Source organism: Delphinapterus leucas, chromosome 1 (genome assembly GCF_059928025.1).
Source record: "Delphinapterus leucas isolate spDelLeu-1000000601 "Yukka" chromosome 1, BTC_Dleu_Yukka2, whole genome shotgun sequence".
NCBI classification, from domain to species: Eukaryota; Metazoa; Chordata; class Mammalia; order Artiodactyla; family Monodontidae; genus Delphinapterus; species Delphinapterus leucas.
Window position 1 is genome coordinate 15,282,020 of NC_143129.1, and position 27,656 is coordinate 15,309,675.

The following is a 27,656-nucleotide window of genomic DNA, read 5'->3' on the forward strand; positions in this document are numbered from 1 at the left end:
TTTCATCCTGAGAAGCTTTGTAAAGCGTAGATTTGCTACGGATGTATAATCGTGTGCATGGTACACTGCTGTTCTAATGCATCTAACGAAAACAGAGAACAGCCTGTAGCACTGTATTGGGGCATTGTCTTACTGCAGTGTTACTGAAGTATTACCAAGTAACACTTGTATGCACCAGCTTTAGTTTATAGAACTCTCAGATCTGAGGCAGGCTCCAGTGCATAAACAAAGTTAAAAATCTTAAAAATCCTAATCTTTTTGCACCAGGGCTTCATAATCTACAAGTAGGAAGAGGAAATCAGACAACACTACGTCTGACGTTCTCTGAGTCCAGACAGTGGCGCAGTACTGTGGGATTCTGTTTCCCTCCCGTACAGCAGATGAGGGAGCATTTAGCTAGACAGAAAGCCCCCTCGCATTGCTTTCCCATCTCATGACTTCCTCCCAGACACTATTGGAGCGAGACAGACATTTAAGGGTCCTTGTTTGACAGAGTAATGTTCTCTCAGGATGTTCAGGAGCCCTCGGAGATTTTTGCAAATCTTCTCCATATTTGGGATCCAGTGTATTGAAGGAAGATGCCCTATTTTGTCAATGACGTTCCTTTTAGAATACAAGTGAAAGCATGGATTTAGCTTTAGGGGCATGTTAAAGTTGTTTTCGTCAGGCATTTTTCTGGAATACATTTGAACTTCATTTATAATTGGAAATTTTTTCTCATAATTACGTTATAAAGGCTAAGACATGGATTGATTATGATAAATGGAAAAGTAAAAGTAATCCAGGCCAAGGAGATTCATGTTTGAAAGAGAACCCAGTGGGAATACAGCACCATCCCACCTCAGAAACCTGATGAACAGACACCCAGGGAAACAGAAACCATAGGTGACAGGAAAAGCCTCTGCACCATGAGAAGCAGGAAGAACGTGAAAGGAAGGGCCTGAATTCTGACCGCAGGAGGAGTCGCAGAACTCCCTCTGGGTCTCCAAGGAGCTTGTCTGAGTGGGAAACAAGTCTGGAGGGTCTTTCAGTTTCCAAGTTTAGTCAAAAGGAAAATCTGGGCTTCCCTGGTGGCACAGTGGTTAAGAATCTGCCTGCCAATGTAGGGGACATGGGTTCGAGCCCTGGTCCAGAAGATCCCACATGACGCGGAGAAACTAAGCCCGCATGCCACAACTGCTGAGCCCACGTGCCACAACTGCTGAGCCCATGTGCCACAACTACTGAGCCTGTGCTCTGGAGCCCACATGCCACAACTACTGAAGCCCGCGCGCCTAGAGCCCGTGCTCCGCAGCAAGAGAAGCCACTGCAATTGAGAAGCCCACTCACCAAAACAAAGAGTAGCCCCCGCTCGCCGCAACTAGAAAAAGCCCGCACACAGCAACAAAGACCCAACACAGCCAAAAAAAGGAAATAAATAAAAATAAATTAATTTTTAAAAAAAAGGAAAATCTGTCCTGCTGCATCTGGCTCATGCAGAAAAGAGGGAAGATCCAAGAAAGGATGAGGAAGCCATTTAAAAGGGGGAAGTAGCTTTCACCTAGTGTTTTGTCTGTTTTAACATCCAGCATCTGGTACGAGGCCATATGCATGTTGCTGAGGACGGCGGCTGATGTAAGAATATGAAGTGTAAAAATGGAAATAGTCCTTTTAAAGAAGAAGTTTAAGAACTGGGGGGACATGTTTAGAAAACTCTAATACCCTCCTAATCTTTTCACATCATGGCACACCTTTTAGAAAATGATAAAATGTGTCCCTGTCACTGTGATAAGTGCTTGAAGACATCCATTGTTGAGGGTGACAGGCCAGCTCTGGGACTTTGGCCACCCCAGGCCCAACCTGAGGACCAAAGAATTGAATATCCTTGTTCACCTGAAATTTAGGTACAATGATAATACACATATTGGTGTGTTAGCTAGGGTAACAGTCATAAACAGAGAGACTCCAAAGGCAATGGTGAAATGTCCCCCTCAAGAATTAGGGCAGGTGGGCCTCCCCTACCCCTAGCGTCATCCAGGGACCCAGCTGGAGGGCACTCTGGGCTCTGCTGGGACACTGGAACCATCTGCAGACTGAAAGCTGGGTGCGGGCAGGTGCGGGTTCCAGCGGCAGGGAGTGGAATGAAGCGTGTGGGGAATGCGCACGACTGCCTTGTGGCCTGGGCATCAGTGGCTCATGTTCCACCCACTCCCACTCCCCGCTCCAGAGAACAGAGCTCGGCCGCACTGCCCGCACCGGAGGAGGAGAGAACAGATGGTTCTCCACCATGAGCATCATTTTATCCTGGCCTTAGGAAAAACACCTAGAGTTTGCAAAGCACTTTTATACATGTTTCCTTCTTTTTCCCCTGCAAGGGTGGGCATACCAATTAAACAACTAGAATTCCTCACAAAAATTTTCAAAGTAAAATATATTTATAAGCAGTTCGTAGTGAAAACTCTATGCTACATGCTTAAAAGATTAAAAAACATAATTTAACACATGGACCCTTCTTCCTGGGAACTTCCATAGGCGGCAGAAACTTAGAAAAAACACCAATTTAAGCTAACCATAGAAGGGACACTAAGTCCCTGTTGCCTAGGGAAGAATGGAGATAGAAAGTAGTACAGAAATTCAGAAGACGACACATTAGCGGCAATTTTGTTTGTTCCAAGAGGACTTGATGGAAAGAATGAAATGAGCTGGATTTTTAAGATATGGTGAGATTTGGATGGCAAAAAGAAGAGTGAAGTTATTCTATAAAAGGCAAAGGCTACCCTCAAGTCCCCCTACAATACATGGAATCTGGCACATTAATAAGGTTTACTAAAGGAATAGAAGCACATGGGTAAGAAATTACTAGGTTTATCGATGAGATATTTAGTTATCTTCTTGGACTGGAATGAAATGTTGAGGTACTTAGGTGACTAGCAGATGGGCCATTTGGGGTATGTTGGAAATACGAATGGCTTTTATAAGAAAAATATTGGGTAAACCGAGTCAGACAGACAGTTGCTGTTATTAGCAACAATTATTGCAAATAGTGGCACTATTTGCAATAAATTAAGTACATTTTTTTTTCTTACACGGAAAGGTCTCTTGAAGACTTTGCCCATAGGAGGGATCCTATATTGAAATTATCTGTTTATGGGTCACTTGCCTCTCCATACTGTAAACATTTCGAGGCAGAAACAGCAGGCTGTCTGCTATATATTCATGTTTCACTTTTAATAGTATACATTTATTGCTAGGGAGTGGCTGTTCTACTAGGGACTGAATTTCCTAAACCCCCCTGAGGATGTTGGAGGTCATGTGATTAGCTATGGTCAATAGAATCTGGACTAAAATTATCATTACTGCTTTTAGACCCTGCCCTAAACAAACAAAAAATGGACTTTACGTGGTTGAGAAGTAAACTTCTATAATGTTAAAGCCCTGAGATTTTATCCTTTTCCTCTGTTAATGCGGGTAGAATTTACCTTAACTAAAGATACTTTCGATTCCAGAAACGTTTGTTCTATGATTTTCTTTTAATATGCTTAGTAAATTGCCCTGCTTATGATATGCATTTAATAAATTCTTGGGGAAAGACTGCATTAGGTCATTTTTAAAAGAAAATGTCAAGAATCCATTTTGAGGTTTTCTTATTATTTTAGCTAAAATAAGATTTTTTTTGTGATAAATACAAATATATTGAGTTAATTAATAAATGGAAATAACAAGAAAATCAAGTTATTTCAAACATACACCCACCTCAAAGTGGTTTAAAAGTCTGGGGACCTAAGCACTCAGAGAAATAGAAGAAAGTAGAGAAAAAGGAAAATGATCGTCTGTACGTGCTGTTTGGTCCACCTTGGTCCATCTTTTGTCCATTCATGGTGCGGGGGAGGGGAGGGCAGGTTACTGGATTTTCCTCTTTTCTTCTGTTTTTGGTCTCCGTCTTCCTCCCTTCCTTGATTCCCTTGGTCAGTTCCTAACCTCTTCCCTGGCTGCTAGATAGTAACCAGAAGCTTCCCATCAGCTCTGAGATCAGGCACTTTTAGAATTCGACAGCTTCACCACAAAGCTTTGACCTGCAGGTTAAAATGATGCTCCAAGTGCTGTGTCTGCACTTTACATCTTAGGATGGCTCCTCCCTGGGAGAGTGCACTTCACTAAATTCATTGCATGTCCCCTCTCCAGTGTTTGTCACCATCCTGCCCAGTTCTCTGTCCTATTCAGCAGTTGTTTCAACAGCCTCTATTTTTTGCCTCTTTGCACTGTCTCTCCCAGCCCTGATCCTTAGCCTGTTTTCCAGGCGAGTGCCGTCAGTTATTCAAGGGAAGGGGCGTCACCTCCCTGTCAACAGGGACCCTCTGGTCAGCTGCTGTCTGTCCGGCCTCTGTTATACTTCTCGGTGACCCAACTCCAGAGTAAGCAAGCCTCCTGCTGTTCCTTTTCTTCCCTTCTTTTTCTACTCTATTCCCTCCTCTTAGGGAGTCAAGTCAGCCTTTCCTATTTGATGATTCACCTGCCACCACAGGATCCTTAGAATCTAATCTTTTGAAAATAGAATTCTGCATTCTTTATTTTTACCATTTCTATTACTGTTAAGCAAACATCCTTCTGTGAAGTAGTGATTTCATAATAGTGGAAATACCTAGGGTGTGAGTCAGCAGATAGCCAAGTCGTCATTCTAATCTTGTGAAGCTTGAGAGATTCACTTAGCAGATAGTATCCAGTGTCAACCAGAGCCATTGAGTTCATTTTTAAAATATTAAAAAAATAATGCAGGATATTAAGCAAGATGAAGCAAATTCTCAAAATGGTTAAATGATGTAAAGTGGATGTCTTTTTGAGGCTTTTTGATGATGACTGAGAAAACGTGTTATCTTTTTGGATAATACCACCATCCACGTAAACATTTATCGTAACCTGGTGAAGGAACAATTGGATTCTGTCACTGCTTGGGTAAATCACTTTCCCTTGCTAACCTTTGGTTTACTATCTATAAGGTAGGAATAGTAACAACTCTATCTCATCGTGCTGTTCTAGAATCAAAGAAATGATGTATGTTAGAGCTGTGAATACCGAGAGGTTCCTATTTTCCTACCTGTACTTATTTATGCAGATGCCATCTCTAGATCAAACTGTAAACATACTGACGGCACAACAAGCACCTGGTTGGTCACAGCACCTACCCCAGTACCTTATTTGCAGAGTAGCCTTAATAAATATTTGTTGTAAACAATGAACAGATATTCCCTTTAAATAGTTTTGACTTATTTCACTTTAATTTATTCTGTTACATATCATGCTAATTTTATAAGCTGATACAGTTCCTTTTTTGAAGGAGATAGATTATAAATCTTAAACAAATATATGATATAGTGGTAACAGAGTACTCAGATGATCCTTGCAGGAGTTTCGGAGATGGAGTAGCCCTTCCTATGTGACCCAGTTGAAGCAAGGGGCGCAGGTATTTGGATCCTGCACTGACCCGTCCCTGACCGCAGGCTGCCTCCAAAGAGGGGATGGGAACCTGGTGAGGCAGCTTCCGTAGGATGAGGGCAGTTTCTGGAGAGGAAGCATCAGTGAGCGGTCAGCAGCCCAGACTCCCGGCTGCTGGGGGAGAGTGCCTTGGGTCTGAGGCGGACTGTGCTCCCACAGTATCCACTAACCACCCGCCCCTTGCACCACCTAAATACAATTGCTTCACATAGTGTTCACCGGCATCCAGAAACAGCTGCTCCAGGTTCTGGAAGGACTTTTCCTGGGGAGAACTTATCAGAGGCAAAACAATGGGATGAAGTACTCCACCATGGCTGCGTTTTGTCTAGAGACCACACTTGGTCCTTTCTCTTCTATTACCCCTTCTAGATTCCTCTCACCCTGGGTCAGCACTTCTGCTGGTGTTGGTGGCTTATGTGGTAAGGTGACCCAGACCCTTGTTGTCCAGGGGTCTGATTTCCATGGCACCATACCCCTCCCAGGTCTGGCTGCTGCACTAATAGCAAATGTGGACACTCCTATTCTGACCCTTTGGTTCCCAGACCCATGTATTCCACATACTGGGGGAACAGAACCATGTCATGGTCACTGATTAAGGGTATATTCTTTATTCTAGGGGATGATGCACCTTCGTTGAAGGTTATCATCTCGAGGTGGTGCCTCCACTGTGCCATCACAAGACCATTCCATTACTCCATCAGGCTGGCAGCATCTGGGCCTTACAGCATGTGATGTAACCCAAGGATCCCGGGACCATGTGGCCACTGCTGCACTACCTTTGCTGTGAAGTAGGCCCCTTTTGTCTGATGTGATATCATATGGGATCCCCTACTGGTGGCTCAAAAGCTGCAAGCCGTCTTACAGTGGAGCTGGCTAAGGCCCTTCTGGCAGGAAAGGCAAATCTATACCCCAGATATATGTTGATTCAAGTCAAGATGAGTCACTGCCTCTTTCAGGGTGGAAGGAGTCCAATTAGTCAGCTTGCCATGAAATGGTTGGTTGTTCTCTTTGGGATTTCATTTGTTCAGCGTCGGTTTCTTTTTCTTGATGGTTGGACTTTGGCAAGGGCAGTAACTAGATCGGCTTTCATGGGTGGAAGTCCATTCTGTTGGGCCAGTGCATATCCATCTCTGCTACCATGGCTATTCTGTTCATGAACACTGATGGGCCGGCTGAGTGACAGGGGCTGTGAGGTCAACTGGCACAGTTGCTCTGTCTGCTTGGTTGTTCATGTCTTTTGTGGGGTGGATGATCTCTGTTGGATGTTGCCATGTGATACAGAGACCTTCATACTTTTGAATACTCTGATAGGTCCACCCACATGCATCTTCCTGAGACCTTCTTATTCCCAATTATCCAATCATTCTCCTTCCAGGCCCCAATTCACCAGCCACACCATCCTCCACTGCCCATGAGTCAATATCTATTCTAACCTTAGGTCACTTTCCTTTCATACGAGGTAGATGAGCAGGTGCATTGTCCCCAGTTCTGCGCACGGGGAGGGTTTCTGCTTGCTGCACTCTTTTAAGTCTGCCCCTTAGCAGAATCGGTCCATTTTCGGCTTGTGCCTGCAAACTATCCCAACACAGACAGTGATCTTCTTACTGCATCGTTAGTCATGAGGGAGTCCTGAGCTCCCACAGGACACCGGTAAGCCCTGCTCATGTTCGATTCTGGCTTTACCATTTCCATCTCTCAGTGGGTTGCTGCTGGGCCCACCTGATCTTATGGCCTGGTGGTCTGATAGAACCCAGCTCATCATGGAAAGACATTCCATCTCGATTAGGCCCCGTCGCCAGGAGCTCTGAGCTGGGCTGACTCTTCACATTTGTTCTAATTGAGACAAGACACCTGGGCATTTGTTCCCCGCATTGGCCATCCATCATGTAGAGATTGTGCCACCGTCCAACACTACCTGTAACGGGGAAGCAAGTTGGTTGAGTTCTGGGGTGAAGTTAGCAGGCCCATTTGACTTTCTCCCAATGCTCTGTTCTCCGGCCTGACTGTATCACTAATACCTTCGCCTCCACCCTGCTCTTATTTTTCTATTTCTCAAATACCCAGAACCTGGGTGGGGAAGAAGGACGTTATTCCCCTTCAAGAGCGCCTTCAAGACCACCACATCCTAAGATATTAGGCTGCTGTAAATGTCTGCAGATAGGGTGGTGGCATCTGCTGAAGCACCGCCCCCTTTTCCAGTTCTTCTCCTTCCCAGGCGTTCCGGGTCCGGGGGCTGGTTTTCAGTCAGTGTGCTCTGTCCTGTCAGCGCTCTGCTCCTAACTCCAGTGAGGAGCGTGCTTTAGCATCCCTTGAGCAATCCCCTGTTCCCGTGTATGTTCTCAAAGGTTTCCAGGGCGTTTGCCCTTTTAGTGTCGTCACTCTTTTATGGCTCTCTCCTCTCCCTCAGATTTTGGACCCGCAACAAAGGGCAATCTGAGCGTCAGGCACCTGGTGTAGTTAAAGTACTCGTTTCCTCCAGCTCTGACCCACCGTTTTTAGGCCAGATTTGTGCATCCTGAAACTCTCGTAGGATGAATTGTTTCCTACGTGGTTCTTTGGTCTTTCAGGGAAATCGGCCCCGGTGAGTTCACCCCTCTAGTTTTCCCGGTATGCACTGAATTCACAACTTCCTGTCTGAATCCCAGCTTAACCACAGGACTGCTTTCCAGAGCCGCATACAACATTTGTTTGGAATCCTGACTTTTACTTGGTGATTGGCCAGTTTAAACCTCAGAGGATATTTATCAATATCTGTCGTACATAGCCCTAAATGGAGTCAAAGCAAATGAGTTGAAAATACATGCAGCCTGGCCGACTCATTTTCACTTAATGTTTTTATCAGTTGCAAAATTTTCCATCACTTATTCTTTTCCTGCTTCTTAGTCCTCGCCTCCCTTTTTTGTGTTGTTTTTGGCATTTTCTATTCTCAGTTGCATCTGAAATAAGCTTTTCACATATTGTTCTCATCCATAGCTTACATCCTCTTTTCCAGGCAGCTCTATCTTGAAGAACATCACAAGGTCAGAGAGATAACCTTTGCCTCACATGGGAGCTGAATAACGCTGCACTCTGATGGAGATGTTGCCCTGGTTTTTCCAGGATGGCTCCATATAGCTCTCTAAATGAAAAAGGAATTGTTTCTTTCTTTCTTTTTTTTCTTAATAAATTTATTTATTTATTTATTTATGTTTGGCTGCGTTGGGTCTTCGCTGCTGCGCGCGGGCTTTCTCTAGTTGCAGTGAGCGGGGTCTACTCTTCGTTCCAGTGCGTGGGCTTCTCATTGCGGTGGCTTCTCTTGTTGTGGAGCACAGACTCTAGGCGCGTGGGCTTCAGTAGTTGTGGCATGTGAGCTCAGTAGTTGTGGCTTGCGGGCTCTAGAGCTCAGGCTCAGCAGCTGTGGTGCACAGGCTTAGCTGCTCCATGGCATGTGGGATCTTCCGGGACCAGGGCTCAAACCCGTGTCCCCTGTATTGGCAGGCGGATTCTTAACCACTGTGCTACCAGGGAAGCCCAGAATTGTTTCTTTTTGAAGGAAACTTAAACATTTATCAGTGTCTTTGGATGTATCAGAATAAAACTCTCTAATCACTCTAACAGATCATTGCTAGACCTTCAGAGGCGTTTAGCTGTCACTTACATAAGTGCCAGCTGTGGGTTGCATGACTGTTTGGAGTTTGACAGTTCCTCCATGTGGCTTTGCAACCTCAGAGCCCTTTGCTTCTGGCAGTGCATGTGCGGAAGCGAGAGACAACCTGGGGGTCTTCTAGGCAGTCCTGGAACTGGTGCCCATCCCTTTGCTCTCCACACAGAGCTCAGTTTTGTGGCCCTAATAATTCAAGGGAAAATATCAAATTGCAATTCAAGAAGAAAGACCAAATCCAAGCAAAAGAGCTACTGAGTATATACCCAAATACCGACTATGTAGAAACGTTCACATTGGGTTGGCCAAAAAGTTCGGGATGTTTTGTTGGAAAAAGCAGCTTATGGAAAAACCCGAATGAACTTTTTGGCCAACCCAATAGGAGGTTCTATATTTGCCGTTCACCTTAAGAGGGTCTGGGAAATATGGTTTGTCCAGGGAGGGCCTGAGATTGGTGAGCATCTAAGCAGTCTCTATCACACCCTCCTATAAGGAAAGAGAAAATGAAATCATTATTTTGGGACAATAATAATGGCTAAAGCAAAAAGATATCGATGTGAGCAAAGTAATACTAGTAAGTAGAGGACAGACTTATTCCAGCCCTTTCGTAACCCAGTAGTGCCAGAATTTACATTTGTTTGTGAGTTTCAGAGGTTGCAATTAATCCAATAATAGTTCACAAAGTAACTTGGGTTACTTTGAGTGTAATCCACACTTTGTTGTGCATCTGTCCCTTCTCTGAAGCCATACCCTTCCTCCAGGACAGAATTACTAGTCCCTCCTTTGAGTTCACTTGGCACATTTTCCTGTCTGCTGAGAGGAGGCTGGGACAGACCCCAAGAATTCCACAGGAGCAGAAGGGCAGGAGGTCCGTGGTTCCTTAGCCTCCCAGCATCCTGTGGAGAGAAGGTCTAGGCTGCTTTCACTGCTCGCTCTTTAATAGGCACTCTGGAAGGGAACACGTAGCATCCAACCGAGTTCATGACCATAGAAAGAGAGAACTTGCTAACGGAGACATACTTGATGTGAGTCGATGCCCATGGAAGCTGCATACGGAGCTGGGGGCACCTGGAGACCTTTTGGCAAATTGGTACCGCACAGCCTTTCCCATTAGGGGAGGAGGGGGGCACCAGTCCCATTTGGCGTTTCACCAGGGACCTGGAGAGAGCCACCGGGGAGGTCTTCTCTGAGACAGCCTTACTTGACTGTCTTCCTCACCTCTCTCCAAATGCTTAGTCTATTTGTCTGCAGTTCTTTCCGCGCTTTTCTTCCCGAGAGCACTGTGAGCCTCTCACTCTTCGGGGGCTGTATCTTAGTTATCTCTGTTTCCCTGGCACCGCGCATAGCTTTCGGCACATAGCAGGTGTCACTAACTGGGGAGTCTATCAAGGAAGCAAGCGTCTAGACTCGATTCTAGAAGTGTAAAGTGGAGCCTAGCATTCTGAAGATGAATTAAGAAACCTCTGAACAAGGAATATTTTGTGCTTTCTTCCCCTCAACTTTGGCACTTCCTAATTACCCCCATAGATAGTGTGAATTATGATCATTCTAGTCAAAATCATGCCAAATAAACATTCTAGGAAGTATCTTATTCAGTTCTTCATATGGGAACATGTTCTACCCTTTACTTGTTCACAGTGGGTCATTTGTAAACCCTGAATTAACTGACAGATTTAAGGAAAAAAGCACAAGACTAGGGATACAATCTGTTTTTATAGCTAATTCAAGCTGAGGGTTTCAAGGCAGAGTATGAAAGCTAAGACCAGGGGTGAGCATGTCAGTTTTACTGATTTAAAACAAGCCCACTGAACTTTCACCTTCTAGGTTTGACTAGAATAGCAACAGACAGTTTGGGGGGCAAGGATAGGACAATACCTGAAACCCACTATATTCCTGCCTTTTTTTTTTTTTCTCTCTATCCAGAAATAAAGGGTAGACTCCTCACCTATTTTGAGGATTTAAGGTAAGAATGACTGAAGGAAAAAATGTGCCAAGAGAGTGGCTACCTTCAGGTTTCCTGTCCTCTGTCTTGTCTCTGTTAACAAGAAGTGAGCACTAGAACATTCCACCAGTCACATGACCCACTGTCAAGCTAAGGGCCAGGCTTGCCATCTAAGGACACAGGATTCCTCCCTGAGAGTCGCTGTCATCACACTCCTTCCCGCTGGGGTGCCGCTCATCCCCAGGGCAGTTTCTGTTTCTGTCTGACAGCTGCTTTGCCCCTCTCTTTCACCTGGATCCTACACGTCAGTTTTGTCTTCTGTCTTTAACAGGTGCTCTCAAACTTAGAGCAGTTTCTTCCTGCAAGTCTGTTGAGTGTCTTGGTCCTTGCTTTTGGTTCTCAGCCTGGATGAGAGCTTGCAAGCTTCTAGTTTTGTCCAAGAAGAAAGTGAGCTTTGAGGAAAGACATGTGGAATGCTTCATATGTAGGTTCATTGTGAATAAACTGTTAACGTGTTGAAAGCGCTGCATAATTTATTTTGCACGTGGAGCCTTTTAGAAGCGTATGCCTTAATCTTCCTCCAGGGCTCTCCTCTTCTGTTTCCAAGTTGTTCAATGCACATTTGCAGCTGAAGGACCTCAAAGGTGATATGTTTAAAATTGAGCCGGAAAGGGCTTTGCTGTGATTTTGAGGCCCCAAGCTAGACACCCCGGAGGTATCCTGTGTTCCCCTCCCTCAATTACTCCTCACAGCAAATTGCTCACCAAGTATTATCTATTTGCCCTCTCTCTCCCATTGCCTTGATTTCTGCCCTGATTCTCTCCTGCTGGACTACAGAACTGGTTTCATGTTTGGCTTTCCTTCCTCAGTTATGCCTTCCTTTGTAACTGTCTTCCACACAAAATCCAGAAATAGCTTTCTACAACACAAAGTAATCCTGCCACTTTCAGGAAGAAGCATGAGATAATGCAGTCGTTGGAAACATACATACCTGGTCTCAAACCCTGGGTCTGCTACTTCCTGGCTCTGTGTCCTTAGATAACTTTTTTCACCTTTTTGGTTGGACATTTGTTGATCAATAAAATGAGGTTAAGAGTGCTTATCTCAGAGAGTCCTGGTGTAGACTCAACAAGTAACTTGTGTATCAGCACAAGCAGTTATGTCTTTTGCTCATTTGCTTGAAACTTCAGTGGTGACCTGTCATATAAAAGATGAAACTCACACTCTTTGGAATGGACTGTGTCTCTTCTCAGAACCTGCCCTAAACTACCTTTTGAGCTTTCCCTCCAGCCCTCTCGCTTCCGCCATGTGTTCCAGCCACACTAAATAAATCACCGTTGCTGAACACAGAGTGTTTTTTTCCTGATTTCCTGACTTTTTCACAGACTGTTTCCTGAAATGTTCTCACCCTCTTTCTTCCCTGGTTGGGGTTTATTTATTCTTCAAGATCCACCCCAGTTATCCCTTTCCTGTGGAAAAGATGGAGAAATCAGCCAGCTAATATTATAATAAGTAAAAATGCACATTAAATATAGAACAAAAGCAAATATTCTTCCTGGATGAACAAATCTACTGTCTATTATAATGCATTATTATTTAAGTAACTGTTTTTTTTGCTAAGAAAACTTGCAGTTAAAGAACTTTTTAGAAGGCTTGCATTTTTCACTTGAGAAGTGGGAAGTTGGTGTTTCTCTTGAGTGACATGAGAGCGTCTACTTGGAATGTCCCTAAACTCTTTGGAATTTTTGTACATTCTCAGCCACACGGATCCTAGACCTCTGACTCTGCCTGGAGTTGGACAGGAGAGAGAGGAAGGACGATGAGAACATTTAATTCTGAAGTGTGATTGACATGGCCAGCGCAGTTTTCTAAATCTAAAACGTGCTTACAGTGCACCGTTTCTTCTTACGTAAACCAATCAGCTCCCTAATCCCAGGAGCTTGACTTCTCTTTCAATCATCAAGCCTACTGCCACAGATCTTCCCCAAATGGTAACATTCCAAGTCGAGGCAAGGTCCCCACGGATTTAATAAATTTGGTTCTTTTGGGTTTGGATTCGAATTCCTAGCCTAATCTTCCATCAACTATGGGAGTTTCGAAGTAACGTAGACAATTCTAAACTATAGCACAATCCCTTTTGGCTTAAAATTTCAATTTGAGAAGATAAAATATAAGTGTGACATTTTGGGGCACTCAGGTTTTCAAATGAGACATAAGGTAATACAAACATTTAAGACACTCAGCCAGTTTGTTTCCTTTCTCTCTCTCTCTCTCTCTCTCTTTGCCTTCCTCCCTCCCTCCCTCCTTCCCTTTCATTTCCCTTTGGTCTGTTTACAAATTCAAGTGAAAGGAGCCACCAGGAGGTAAATACCCAGTCGAATATTTATATAGAAACATCCATAGAAGGTTCTATATTTTGCCATGGACTTACTTGTAGAAAAGTTTCATTTAGGTTAGGCACAGAGTAAGACACAAAATTTTGCCATTAGAATGATACATTTTTAGCTTTTCAAAATGAGCAGAACCTTGTAGGGCCTTCCCAAGGCAGACCACCGCTTCTCCCTAATGTCCTCAGCTTCTTGTTTATAGAAAAGCTTTAGCCTCCTAGGCCTTCCCTTAGTTCCAAAGAGCACATTTAATCAGAGAAGTGAGAAAATACAGAAACAAAGGAAAACAGTCAAACAAGATAAAATAATAGTAGTTTAGCTGTAAACTAAAGAGTCAAGGACCTTTAGTTCCTCCTCAAGGGCTATAGATAATACCCTGAGCCATATCCTTCAGTCGTTTTGCAGGTACTGACACCCCCACCAGGTAGAAGTTACATGCCTGCTGACTACAAGCATGTAGACCCAAGACTGGTTGGAACCAGAGGGTTGATGATGTTAACTCCCAATTACCTCACCATCAACCAATCAGAAGAACGTCCATGAGCGGATCAGACACCCTACAATCCTCACTCCTAACACTGACTTTAAAAACCCTTCCCTGAAAGCCACTGGGCAGTTCGGGTCTTTTGAGCCTCAGTTTCCTGTTCTCCTTGTTTGGCCCCATGTTGGGTGCCTTGCAGTAAACGCTGTACTTTCCTTCACCACAAGCTGGTGTCATTAGATTGGCTTTGTTGTGCATTGGGCGCACGGATCCAAGTTTGGTTCAGTAACACTTTTAAGATACTGGTCTCAACAAAACTGTTGGTGGTATTTCTGCAGTTGATGAGTATTTTTTTGGTTCTATAGATAGGGTTTTATGCGGTCTTGAGGAAATTCTACAATTCTGTGTATAATAGCAATTATTTATATCTACGGTAGTTTAAATCACCATTTACTCTATTTTCCCTTTACATATTTCAGAATTTCTTTTCTCAGTAATAAATCATCAAAGATTCCTCCTAATATAATACAGACTGTGTTTGCACACAGAATGAAAGAAACTTGAAATTTAGTTTATCCCACATGAGCTAAATGTGTAAATATATACTTTTTATTAGACATCGGGGGTCTAATTTCTACCTTCACGGATTCCTACTTTTCTACAATATACATATCGTATTAGAAATAGTATAAAATACATCTGAGCAAAGTAAATTTATTTTTATTTTTAAAATTAATTAGTTTTAAATTATACATATTGTTGATTGCCACTGCTTTAGTATCACAATAGAACATAGCATATGAGCTGAGAATCTTAGATGGAGCAGTTGGACCAGATTTCTCTAAACAGTAGAGCTAATCATATTTCTGTAAATGATCTAATAAAACGTCCACACCATAGTAAACAATGCCAATGAAAAGAAATTTATCTTTTCAAGTTTTTTGCAATATCTTGAATCTATGCAGCCATGGTGACAATTTTTTTTTCATTTTGAAAATGAAGAGATGTCTTAGATGTTTGTTTTGACCATCTGTCCAAAACTTGGATGCCTTTTTTTTTAATAGATTTTATTTATTTATTTATTTATTTATTTATTTATTTATTGGCTGTGTTGGGTCTTTGTTGCTGCGCGCAGGCTTTCTCTAGTTGGGATGAGTGGGGGCTACTCTTCGTTGCGGTGCACGGGCTTCTCATTGTGGTGGCTTCTCTTGTTGAGGAGCACGGGCTCTAGGCACGTGGGCTTCAGTAGTTGTGGCACATGGGCTCAGTAGTTGTGGCTCACAGGCTCTAGAGCACAGGCTAAGTAGTTGTGGCGCACGGGCTTAATTGCTCCCCGTCATGTGGGATCTTCCCGGATCAGGGCTTGAGCCTGTGTCCCCTGTGTTGGCAGGTGGGTTCTTAATCACTGCGCCACCAGGGAAGCCCCTGCATGGCTTTTTAACATGGCATCTTATCAAGACAAAGACCAGAAGCATTCATTTTATGACCAGTATGTGTGTTGGACAGTTTCACTTCTACTGCCTCCGAGTTTGAAGGGCCTGGACTATTTAATGTGACAGTGGTGCTAGAAATAGGAGCAGAGTGTCTTGTGTTTATATGGACCTGGTTCCCCTCCGGTTTTTATTGAAAATAACCACATAGCGGTGTAAGGTGTTAGAAAGCCTTTATAGAAGAGTAATTCTACCTGGGCCTTGAAGAATTGGTTGGACTTTGAAAACTGGAAGGAGGTAGGAAAAGGCATTTTAGAGAGCTAGTAGATTAACCAAAGGGTAGTGAAGACCAGGACTCCTTCAAGAAAAGGCAGTTGATCCAGAGTGATGTCCAGGTAGGAAGGATGCCGAGAGGGGAGTAAGACGAATTATACCCTGAAGGTCTCACTGGGAGTGTTTTGAATTCCAGAAAGGAAATTTGAACTTTATGTTGTATGTCACGGGAAATGGCAGGGCCAGATCTGTGTCTCAGAAGGTGATGTTTGTGGCTATTTAGAGGATGGATTGAAGATGGATTGAAGAGAAGAGGCTGGAAAGAAAGAAAACAAGTTGCATGAATGAGCAATCAATGAGAGACTACGCTAGCGCAGGGGGGGCAGAAAAAGAGCAAGTGACATACCAACTGCACACATCAATTGTAGAAGGAGGATTGAGGGAATTTGGTGATGGCATGAGTAAGGGAGAGAATGATGGTGATGATGGTGATTAAACTGGATTCCCTTCCTAAGCCTCTTACAATATTTTGACCTGCTAAATCATAGAATTAAGCTTATGGTAGAGACAATTTGGACTTTGTCCCATGGCGATTCAAGAATAGTACTTTTTAAACCTCTCTACGTATTGCCCCATGTCATTGCTGTGTGCCTGATGATAGGCAAGCCTGTACTGAGAATATCCAGAGTATTACACTGTGGTGGCTGATTATTCAATTATATATGGGACACGGGAGCATGGGAAGATACAGCTCTATAGGCTATGCTGGAATGTGCATCATCCTGATTATCCTTTTGTAGATGATCCTCCAGAGCAGTCTTATGTTCCTGCTTAGGTAACGCCTAGGACTGCTGAAGGCTTGAGGATTTAGGAAATGTCTTCTGGTCATTGGGGGGCAGTGTTGCACAGTAGAGGCAACACAAATTGTGTGGTGAGAAAATTTACGTGTAAATCCCTGGCAGTGGGACTGTCTCTTAACCCCAGGATTCCCAACCCTGCATAGCCAGGGCATCTTCAGAATCACCTGGAATTTACTCTTAAAATATAGATTCTCATACTCTATCCCTTGGGGATTCTGATTCAGTCAGTCTGGGATAGGGCCCCAAAATAGGTGTTTTGTTTTTTAACATTCTAGGTAGTTTTGATAGCTAAATTTGGGAAGTAGTGATTTAATCTTACTAGTCTCAGCTTTCATAGGATTGCTATGAACATTAAATGAGAAAATACATCTGGCTTTTATAAACTTTAAATCACAATAAATTATTAGTTGTTAATTAGATGACTTCTTGAAATAAAATTTCTATCCCTCTTTAAAAGACTTCTTCAATCTCTCATCAGTTTGAAGCTTGACTATATGAGAGCATATTATATTTGTTTGATCTTTATACATTGTGATAGCAGAGAGAAAACTAATGAATTCTGTCCAATACACACACGTAATACACAAGATATAAGATTAACTGGATGATAGTTTTAGATGTTGAAGAGGTGATAGAAAGTAGAAGGCCCTTGCTTAAATTTTTGTTAAATCTGAAAAATAAATGCCAGTTTTTAAATATGGCAAGGAAATGTAAACAGAAATTGCTTCTATGTTTTTAAGACAAAACTCACATTTATTATTGACACTGTGATAATTTAATTTACAAATATATTCTGACTTCCCAACTTTAAGGCAATAGCTTAAGTTAAATACATTGTTCTCCTCTTCATCTCTTTCAATCCCAAAACACTCCAACAAACAAACCAACACTGAAAAACTTTGTGTCAATAACAGAAATGGTGATTTTGAAACGCATACTTCTCAAATAGTCATCCAAGTAAAAGAGATTTCAGCAGCTCAATGCAATCTCTGTATAACAATATGCAGCATAAATGTCAGTTGACCTTGAAGCTTATAGCATGTTTTCACCAGTTTCAAAACCCTTATTCACAGTTTCTGCGTAGCAAGCATTACCCGGCCTTCTCAGTTCTGAGGGATGTTCTAATACGTAGGTCCACTGTATTTTATGACAGTACCACAGTATCTCCTTCCTTCTACCATCGCTAAATTTTCTTCTCACTCTTCTTCAGCCCTGAGCCTGGATAACTTCCATGTTAATCTGTCCTGAGTCATGGGTTCTTCCCCTGGATCTGTGAGTCATCCAAAAAGGCCAAGGTGTTCCCCCAGGGAGCCATCCTGGTACATTCCTTCTGTACTTGATAGCATCTTTAATTCCCTCCAGCCGGCACTAGTCACTTTAGACTATTAGCCTGAAGGTCATTCAGAAGATTTAAGTATATATTTGATTTGAGGAACCTGGGATAGGAGTCCTTTTCCATAAGAGTATATATGGTTCTTTGGGCTTCATCGAAACACGTGGGTGTTGGTGCTTTAATCTTCTTGGCTGTAGATTCTCGAGTGTGAAAGTCAATATTGATCTAAAAAGAAATCCTCATCAGTTCATGTGCACTTCCAATTTATTGCATTTTTTATGATGTCACTGTTGTTTTTGAAGCACCTCAAGACAGTGGCTTTAAAACCTCATTTAAATCAGCTCAAATATCTCTTGAATGCCTATTCTAAGCATACCTTATCCTAGGTGTGGAAGAGTTAAAAAGAAGTAGCACAAAAAAGCAGAAATATCTTTGCTCCAAGTTAGCTCATAATATCTTTGGGAGGTGCAAAAGAGGCAGACATTATTTTTTAAATATCTGTATAAGGTGATACGTGCATCAAGAAAAGTGATGTGCACATTTAAGGTTTACAGGAGGAGAGGACACTTTGTGCAGACGTTTGCTGCTTGAACCAGGAATATTTAACTGGAAGTGGGCATTACTACTAACTGGAAATATTTCTGCTGCTGCAATCCATGTATTGCACTAATCTCTACTTTATCCTAATCCAAAACGAGCTAGCTCATTAAGGACCCCCTGACATGCAGTTCTGGTCGGCATCACCAGTACTCCTTACCCCACCCCATCACATTAGCTTGTTTTACAAAATCAATCTTTCATCCAATCTTTTCACAAGGGTAGAAAATTAGATTATCATTGCACTGAACTATATGAATACACTTAAATATATAGCAGTGAAAATCATAATACTCAAAAAGGATTTCATCTTGCTAGTATGTTGAATCTTATTCTATATCTAAGTTTCTTTACATATAAACCGACGGTAATGAACTAAATACTCACTTGTTTGGCGGCATCTGACTGCACAAATGCTTTATAGATTTTCTCCGCTTTGCAATGCAAAAGATCAGACTCTGTTTTTTTATAGTCTTCACAAGCCAGCCAGAATTCAATATTCTCCTCACTGAACTCAGACTTTAGGAAATTCCCAAAGACGTCTTGACCAGCTAAAAAGAAAGGGTGAGGGGTGAGATAAATTAATTTATCACAGCCAATAAATGAATAACTGGAAGAAATTTACAAGAAAAGTACTGTGGCATATTCTCTGTGTACAAAGGGAAGGGTGGATGCTGCTGAAATGGTTGTGTCACCGTTTGTAGAGGTGGGAAGGCCTTAGGGACCCCTTCGTTTACAGTCTGTCTGGGGTCAGACACGCTTGTCACAGGTACACAGCTGCTTAGTGGTGGCTGAGAGACTGCTTCACTTCCATCTGCTGTTACATTACAATTCTGCTCTGCAGGTTACAGAACAATCTCTTTTCTTACACTACCAGCTCAGCCAGAGTGCAGAGTATTTTAGGGAATCAAATATTGACAGGAGGCATGAACATCATGTTAATCATTAGCAAATATAATTTCTCTGTCCAACTCATATAAGTCAAAAGATGTGAGGCCTGTATATTACCTATGTGCGCTATACTGCTTGGATTTACTAGTGTTATTCGGGCTTTTCAGTGGGCCATTTTCTATAGCGTTGTTTGGCTGAATCATAACCTAAGTCAGATAACAAGCAGATGAACCAGGTTGAACTACTTGATCTCCACGTGAGGCTCTGTAGGGTGTTGCGGGGGAGGGAGAAGGGGATCGGCTCACCCCGGATAGGGATAAGCTGCCCATCTATGCCCCTGAGCGAGGTCCTAATCCCAACGGGATCCCAATGCCCATGATGAGGGCTAAGACAAGCTGATCTCATTTCCCTTCTCTCATCAGAAACTCCCCGTGAGACTCTGTGTTTAAAAAGTCTTTTTATCATATCTGTGTTATAACGTGTCATGTTATATATAATGCAGTTTTATGCTGTGTGTCTCAACTGCCTTCAAGGCAGCAAGGCACTGTGTCTTTACTCTTGAGTCCTTGGTGCTTCTAAAATGCCTGCACATAAATGCCTGGGCTGAATGAGTGACAACGCATGTATGAATGGAAAAAGTTATTAATTGACTGAGTGAATCCTACCCCTTACACCCAGTGGTACAAAAATACATCCTTTAGGTAGCTTTCAGAATAGCAGTTCACATGTTGAGATGTTTGGTTTACTTTTTAAAACTCTAAACTTCAGAACCCCAGCATAATTTAAAATTTTGCTCCTATAATGATCCATGGAAACAGCTAGTTGCCTTGGCAAATTTTTCTAAAGGACAGTAGCAGAACTGAGTGCCGTGTCAACATTATGCCACGATGAGGCATAATACGCTGAAGCTATCAGTGCTACAGAACAGCTAGAGTACAACTTTTCCCACACCCTCCCATCCAGAATACTATATTTTAATGAAGCCATTCAATCTGTTAGCATACTGAGATAAACCCAGAAACATTCAATAGTTCATCTGTACTTACTCTGGTTGGCAAGAAGTTTTTCCAGAGATTCAGACCACTGCTTCACCTCATCAGCAGAGAGTCTACAGGGGACGACATTTACATAAATTAGTATTTTTGTGTGTGTAAGCGCAAATGAAATCAGAATGGCTGCTGCATTTTGATAACTTCACAAACTGAGACTCTACTTCTGATAAATTTTATTAAAATTTATCTATAAGAAAACAAAAATTTGCTTAGAATTACTATCGTTATGAAAATATCTGCCAATAAAATGTGAAAAAATCCAGATGTACTCCAAACAGTATAATAAGTAGCAAATCTATGCATGCACATTTGTATTTAAATTACATTGGTATTAATGCAGCTTAATCTTATTAGTCTTGTTACTTAAAAGAAATGAAGTCCATTATGTGTAGCATTGCCGCCTTGCTAGAATATAGAGCTAATGCACAGGCCACTTATATAGTGATAGTTCCGTGTTTTAGTGTACATACAGGTCCTTGGACTTGGAAGGTTTCATTCCAGATTCCAGATGTGGGATCATAGATCTCAGGTATGCTTTCACGTCCATTCCACTACAAAAGACACAAAAGTAAATATTCATATTTCTTCAGAAGAATACATTTTATTTGTAAAAAGAAAAGAGCATGAAGCAAACTTCTCCAAGGAATAAGGCCAGAATAAAAATAGCTGATACAACATATTGCTATATCAAGAGTGAGCCAATTTTTACGAGCCAAAGTCTGGAAAAATTCCCACCTCATTTAATGCCCTGTCATGATTCATTTTTAAATACAACTGAATATACTTGTAACTCACAGCAGGTCATTGCCCTGATCTAGGTAAACTAAAGGCTCGTATTTTCTTCCATTCATTCATTTTCAGTTGTTCTGCCATTAAGGATCATCTAAGTCAAAATTTGCAGTTAATGAACTTACAAAGTCTTTGGCCTCCTTTTTTGCGTCTTGTCGTCTAGAAGCGAATGATCAGTTCCTTTCAGTTCCTTTGGATTAGCAGAGAGGAACACGCCTGGCATTTTGTCTGGCCTTGGCGTGGAGATGGCCGCTGCTCACATGGTCCTCAGCAGGCAAGTATCTGCTAATCCACGCCTCTGCTGCTTTATATAGTGACGGCTAACAGGCCCTTGCTGTTCAAACGAGTCTGTTTATCAAGTGATGTTACCACAGACACTGGAAGTTCCCCCTTTCTTGGTGTGTTGTGACGTGTATCTTGAAAAAAACAAAAAGCACACAGTGATGTTTTGTGGTTGAAACTTAACCCAATGAGACTAGGTCACTTGATTATATAGAAAGAAAGAAAATTAGACCTACAGAGGTGCACACACATATACCACATGTCTAAAGCCTCAGCAGGATCAGTCTTTGGTTCTAGGGGGTGCTTGTTTCTTCATAAAAACTGCATATTTCAATGAAATGTTTCATTTGGTGGGTTTATTGTATCACACAGACTAGAGATGGGTCCCCTCAGGACTTTGCATAGTCCTTGACTATAAAATTCATTTGATTACAGTATTTTAAAAAGGGTTTTATTTTTCTTTCAGAAAGCAATGTAAAGTAAACAAATACTTCTTTTTTTTTCATTCGTGCAGTGCACACATCTGGTAGGAAGGAGAGTCATGAGAAGTTATCTTAACTTTTCCCTACTCCAAACCTCATCCCTTATTTCCATGGCAAGAAATTTTCATGTTACTGTTTTCCAGGGTGTGTGCTAAACACTCTACTGGTGATATACAAGATGATTTTAAGGGGTGCATGAATTTTAATATTCATTAGAAATATAACTAATGTATCAAACTGTTTTTTTTTGTATATTACCACTTAGGAAAGGAATAAAGTAAAATTAAAAACAAAACTATAAACACATAAATGTATAGTTAACACAAAAATATGACATAATGTGTAAATACACTGATACAAAAGAATTACACAGTATCAGGAGAAAAACTACTCATGGTAAAAATAAGAATATATTTGGCCAGGCCAGTAGTGTACTTCTTAGGTGATGATCTTCCAAATTTCGGTAGTATCTCTGGAGAGATATAGTCTAGCTTTAATTAAAATTAAGAATTAAAATAAAAACCCAAGGAAATAGATGACTAATCACTGATCAGGGTAGAGGGGCTAGTGCAATATAAGCTCGTACAGAGTTTGTATATAGAATGTGGTGTATTTATAGAGTGTCCAGTTTAATTTAAACCTCCGTTGATTTTTACCCCTGAAAAGACAAAACAAATTTTACTCAGAGAAGCTTCTGAAGGTATTAGGTAAACCTAACAAAAGGGAATTTTCCTGTCTTAGTTCTATCTTCAGGATAAAAAGTATTTGAAGGAATCACATTTATATTTAAAAATGTACTTACTACACAGGCATGCACAAATATTATGCTGTATGTAGTAAGCGTCAGTTGATGTTCGAAAGATAATGTGATACATTTAGAAAGAGAACTAGTGAGATAAGTTGGCCACTTTGGAAGTTACCCAGACAAAAATGATGGGGTTCAGAGACGGATGAATAAAGGCTTTTGTTTGTGTGTTTCTTGTGGTTCAGTCCATACTTAGTTTTCAGTTAAAATCTTCAGCATTGCTCATGTTTATTTATTTAGTAACTTCTCATTCCTCTGGATAATTGTGGGTAAGTTATGTTAGGGAAAAATGATTTAAAGTTTATTTGTAAAGGCCACTATTATTACTATCCAGATATACTGATAATTTCCAAAGCATGTTTCAGCAACAGTAGTTCCTTTGGATGTTAATAAGTATGATAAGGACTATGACACCAGCAGCAGCAAAGGTTCTGGGGCCACATAAGTTTGGGAAATGTTGGGCTAAAGTTGAATAATTGATCAATGCCGATCTTCTGAGAACCTTGAATATGTTAGTGCATGTTTGTCAGTCTCTAAAAGGAGGGTGGAATGTGCAGCAGTGTCTTAACATTTCTGAGAACTGAACTCTCAGTAAGTAGGGAAAATAGTTGGCAGAAATAATGTTCTCTGGACACCACGTTTGGAAGCTGTGGTCTGACAATGAAATAAATATTTGCCTCTTACATATTAATAATTCCTTGAACCTCCAACCTTTTGCTACCTCAATATAGACTTTCAAGCTCAAGCATTTGCAAGCAATTACGATTGTGTGCTTCAAAGCCCAAATGGAGAATTAAGCTCCTGGTAGAGGGGGTCCATCTGAAATTCACAGTGGCACAATAATGTAGCTGCTGTTTCAGAGGCTGCTTGGAAGCACCTGCTAAGCCTGTATGTACCAGAGCTGGGCAAATCTGGAGAAGCTGTAGCAGTAAGGCTGATGAGTCCATGGCAGGGCACTGAAGTTTCCTGTCAGTCACACGGACTGTCACTGTCTGGTCCCTTTTTGTGAAAATCGTTAAGAAAAGACAAGTGATCAAATAGTATCTTTACTGAAGCAATGGCTTTGGTTGAAATTGTAGAGGACTTGACAAAAGCCAGTAGAATAAATAGTGGCTCTTACAAACATAATCTGGTTTGTACATTTCTTCTGTGAAATTGTGTGGTTTTTTTTTTGTTTTTTTTGTTTTTTTTTTTTTTTTTTTGCGGTACGCGGGCCTCTCACCGCTGTGGCCTCTCCCGCTACGGAGCACAGGCTCCAGACGCGCAGGCTCAGCGGCCATGGCTCACCGGCCCAGCCGCTCCGCGGCATATGGGATCCTCCCGGACCGGGGCACGAACCCGTGTCCCCTGCATGGGCAGGCGGACTCTCAACCACTGCGCCACCAGGGAAGCCCTTGTGTGGTTTTTTAAAATAAATTTATTTTATTTTTATTTATTTTTGGCTGCGTTGGGTCTTCGTTGCTGCGTGTGGTCTTACTCTAGTTGCGGTGAGTGGGGGCTACTCTCCGTTGCGGTGCGTGGGCTTCTCATTGCGGTGGCTTCTCTTGTTGAGGAGCATGGGCTCTGGGTGAGTGGGCTTCAGTAGTTGTGGCACGTGGGCTCAGTAGTTGCGGCACGTGGGCCCAGTAGACGTGGCTCACGGGCTCTAGAGCTCAGGCTCAGTAGTTGTGGCGCACAGGGCTTAGTTGCTCCGTGGCATGTGGGATCTTCCCGGACCAGGGCTCGAACCCGTGTCCCCTGCATTGGCAGGTGGATTCTTAACCACTGCGCCACCAGGAAAGCCCTGTGAAACTGTGTTTAAGTAACCAGATTGCAGTGCTAAGGAAAGGAATACTTCATATGGTCTTCTTGTTCTTTTTTAAAAAATTAGTACTTTATTTTTAGAGCTGTACAGCAAAATGGAGCTGAAAGTGCAGAGTTCCCACATACTCCCTCCACCTCCACAGCCTTCCCTACCATCAACGTCTTGCATCAGTGTGGTATATTTGTTACACAATCAATGATGGACCTACATTGACATGTCATTATTACCCAGAGTACTTCATTTACATTGAAGTTCACTTTTGGTGTTGTACATTCTTTGGGTTTTGACAGATGTATAATGATATATATCTACAATTATAGTGTCATAAGAAGAGTTTCCCTGCATTAAAAATTCCAGTGTTACAATTTAAAATGTCTAGAAGATTGGTTTAATAAAACATTTCAGATTATGGCTATCAACTTCAATGGGGGTACATTTTAATCTTTGCTGAGTTGATTTTACATTTAGTTTCCACTCACTCCAACTGCCTGAATCCTTGTGGGGAGTTCTTTGCTGAATGACTTTTTCAGTCTTGATACTGATTAAACTGATGTTGGGCCTTTATAATATTGCTGACATTTTATTGTGGACATTAGGAATTATGGGGAAAAGTATGAGATTGTATTTTAAAAGTAGAAATATATCTATGTGGTAAGACTCGGTGACATGAACAGAAATTTTGATCCATTGAAACAAAATATCTTGACTTAACAAACTTTAATTGTGGTCCTACAATGTATCAGACCTAAGAACTGCAAATAGAAAGACGAATGAATGTCCAGAGAGGGTCACAGTATAGTTGGGCAGAGAGATACTTAAGCAAGTCATCAGGGTGAAAAGTGCCATCAGAGGGGAATGAACTGAGGAGGGAATAGCTCTGAAAGTGTGGGACAGAAGAAAAGTGTTGTTAATAGAGAGCCCAGAAATAAACCCACATATCTAGGTCAGTCAATCTTCTATAAAGGAGGCAAGACTATATAATGGAGAAAAGACGGTGTCTTTGGCAAGCGGTGCTGGGAAAGCTGTACGGCGCATGTAAATCAATGAAGTTAGAACACACCCTCACACCCTACACAAAAATAAACTCAAAAAGGCTTAAAGACTTAAATATAAGACATGACACCATAAAACTCCTAGAAGAGAACATAGGCAAAAAACTCTCTGACATAAATCATAGCAGTACTTTCTAAGGTCAGTCTCCCAAGGCAAAAGAAATGAAAGCAAAAATAAACAAGTGAGACCTCATCAAACTTATAAGCTTTTGCACAGCAAAGGAAACCATAAACAACATGAAAAGACAGCCTATGAACTGGGAGAAAATATTTGCAAATCATGCGACTGACAAAGGCTTAATTTCAAAAATATAGGGACTTCCTTGGTGGCACAGTAGTTAAGAAACCACCTGCTAATGCAGGGGACATGGGTTTGAGCCCAGGTCTGGGAAGATGCCACATGCCACAGCAACTAATCCCACGTGCCACAACTACCAAGCCTGTGCTCTAGAGCCCGCGAGCCACAACTACTGAGCCCATGTGCCACAACTACTGGAGCCCACGCGCCTAGAGCCTGTGCTCCGCAACAAGAGAAGCCACCGCAATGAGAAGCCTGCGCACCGCAACGAAGAGTAGCCCCCGCTCGCCGCAACTAGAGAAAGCCCACGTGCAGCAACGAAAACCCAACACAGTCAAAAAATAATAATAAATAAATTAATTAATTTTTAAAAATATATACAAACAGCTCATCAATTCAATATCAAAAAACCCAAACAACTCAATCAAAAAATGGGCAGAAGACTTAACTAGATATTTTTCCAAAGAAGACATACACATGGCCAACAGGAGCGTGAAAAGATGCTCAATATCACTAATCATTAGAGAAATGCAAATCAAAACTACAATGAGGCATCACCTCACACCAATCAGAATGGCCATCATTAAAAAGTCTGTAAACAATAAATGCTGGAGAGGGTGTAGAGAAAAGGGAACCCTCTTGCACTGTTGGTGGGAATGTAAATTGGTGCGGCCACTATGGAGAACAGTATGGAGGTTCCTCAAAAAAGCTAAAAATAGAGTTACCGCATGATCCAGCAATCCCGCTCCTGGGCATATATCCAGAAATGACAGAAACTCTATTCAAAAAGACACATGCACCCCAATGTTCATAGCAGCACTATTTACAATAGCCAAGACATGGAAGCAACCTACGTGTCCATTGACAGATGAATGGATAAAGAAGATGTGGCACATATATACAATGGAATATCACTCAGCCATAAAAAGCGAAATATTACCATTTGCAGCAACATTATTGGACCTAGAGATTATCATATTAAATGAATTAAGTCAGACAGAGAAAGACAAATACCATATTAAATATATCACATGTGGGATCTGAAAATAGTACAAATGAACTTATTTACAGAACAGAAACAGACTCACAGACATAGAAAACTAACTTATGGTTACCAAAGGGGAAAGGGGGTGGAGGGATAAATTAAGAGTATAGGATTAACAGATACCCACTATCATGTATAAAATAGATAAACAACAAGGTTTTACTGTAGAGCACAGAGAACTATATTCAATATCTTGTAATAGTCTATAATGAAAAGAATGGAAATAAAAGAATATATGTGTGTATATGTATACATATGCACACACATACATAACCAAATCTCTTTGCTGTACACCTGAAACTAGCACAATATTGTGAATCAATTACACTTCAAGTAAATTTAAAAAAGCGCTGTTGCCATTTACTACAAAATCAACATGAACTATTCTGCCTGTTTCTGCATTCAAGATCAACACCCCTTGGAGAGTACAAAAAACTGAAGTGGAGAAACTGGTCTCCAGCAAGTAGACACCTCTTACATGCATGAAGACCACAGAAGAATGGATCTGAAGATGCAAAGCTTTGCAGAGTTTAAAAGAGGCTCTGAAAGACTTTGCTGAATTAGCATAATCTCTCACTGGTTAAGGAAGTAAGACAAAGGGTCACTACCTGGGTCTATTTTGGCTCCTTCACTCTCCAGGCTTGTGGGTAGGGCTACTGACAGCGTTACAGCTACATTTCATAGAGTTTATTTGAAAAGCTTCAACAAATGTGAATTTGGAAGGATTTTTCTCTGTATCCAGGT

The 27,656-nt window shown here is 41.7% G+C and overlaps 1 protein-coding gene and 1 long non-coding RNA gene across 7 annotated transcripts in view; one reads left to right on the top strand and one right to left on the bottom strand.

The window, feature by feature from the left end:
• Nucleotides 1-27,656, top strand: part of LOC111177458 (uncharacterized) — a 274,619-nt gene that overhangs the window by 200,328 nt on the left and 46,635 nt on the right. The window lies entirely within an intron of this gene.
• On the bottom strand, nucleotides 17,208-21,446 carry RGS1 (regulator of G protein signaling 1). Its single transcript, XM_022579218.3, has 5 exons — nucleotides 21,270-21,446; nucleotides 20,826-20,906; nucleotides 20,350-20,411; nucleotides 18,800-18,963; nucleotides 17,208-18,040 (listed from the first exon to the last, which is right to left on the bottom strand). Exons 1-5 carry the CDS (start codon nucleotides 21,365-21,367, stop codon nucleotides 17,855-17,857), a joined length of 591 nt encoding a protein of 196 aa, XP_022434926.1. The 5' UTR covers nucleotides 21,368-21,446; the 3' UTR covers nucleotides 17,208-17,854.

Excerpts from the sequence above, each read along its gene's own strand:
- RGS1 (XM_022579218.3), bottom strand. The coding sequence starts at position 21,367 with ATGCCAGGCGTGTTCCTCTCTGCTAATCCAAAGGAACTGAAAGGAACT. Across the intron at positions 20,907-21,269 it reads AAAAGGAGGCCAAAGACTTT|TGGAATGGACGTGAAAGCAT; the intron begins GTAAGTTCATTA and ends TGTCTTTTGTAG. Across the intron at positions 20,412-20,825 it reads CCTTCCAAGTCCAAGGACCT|ACTCTCTGCTGATGAGGTGA; the intron begins GTATGTACACTA and ends CGTCCCCTGTAG.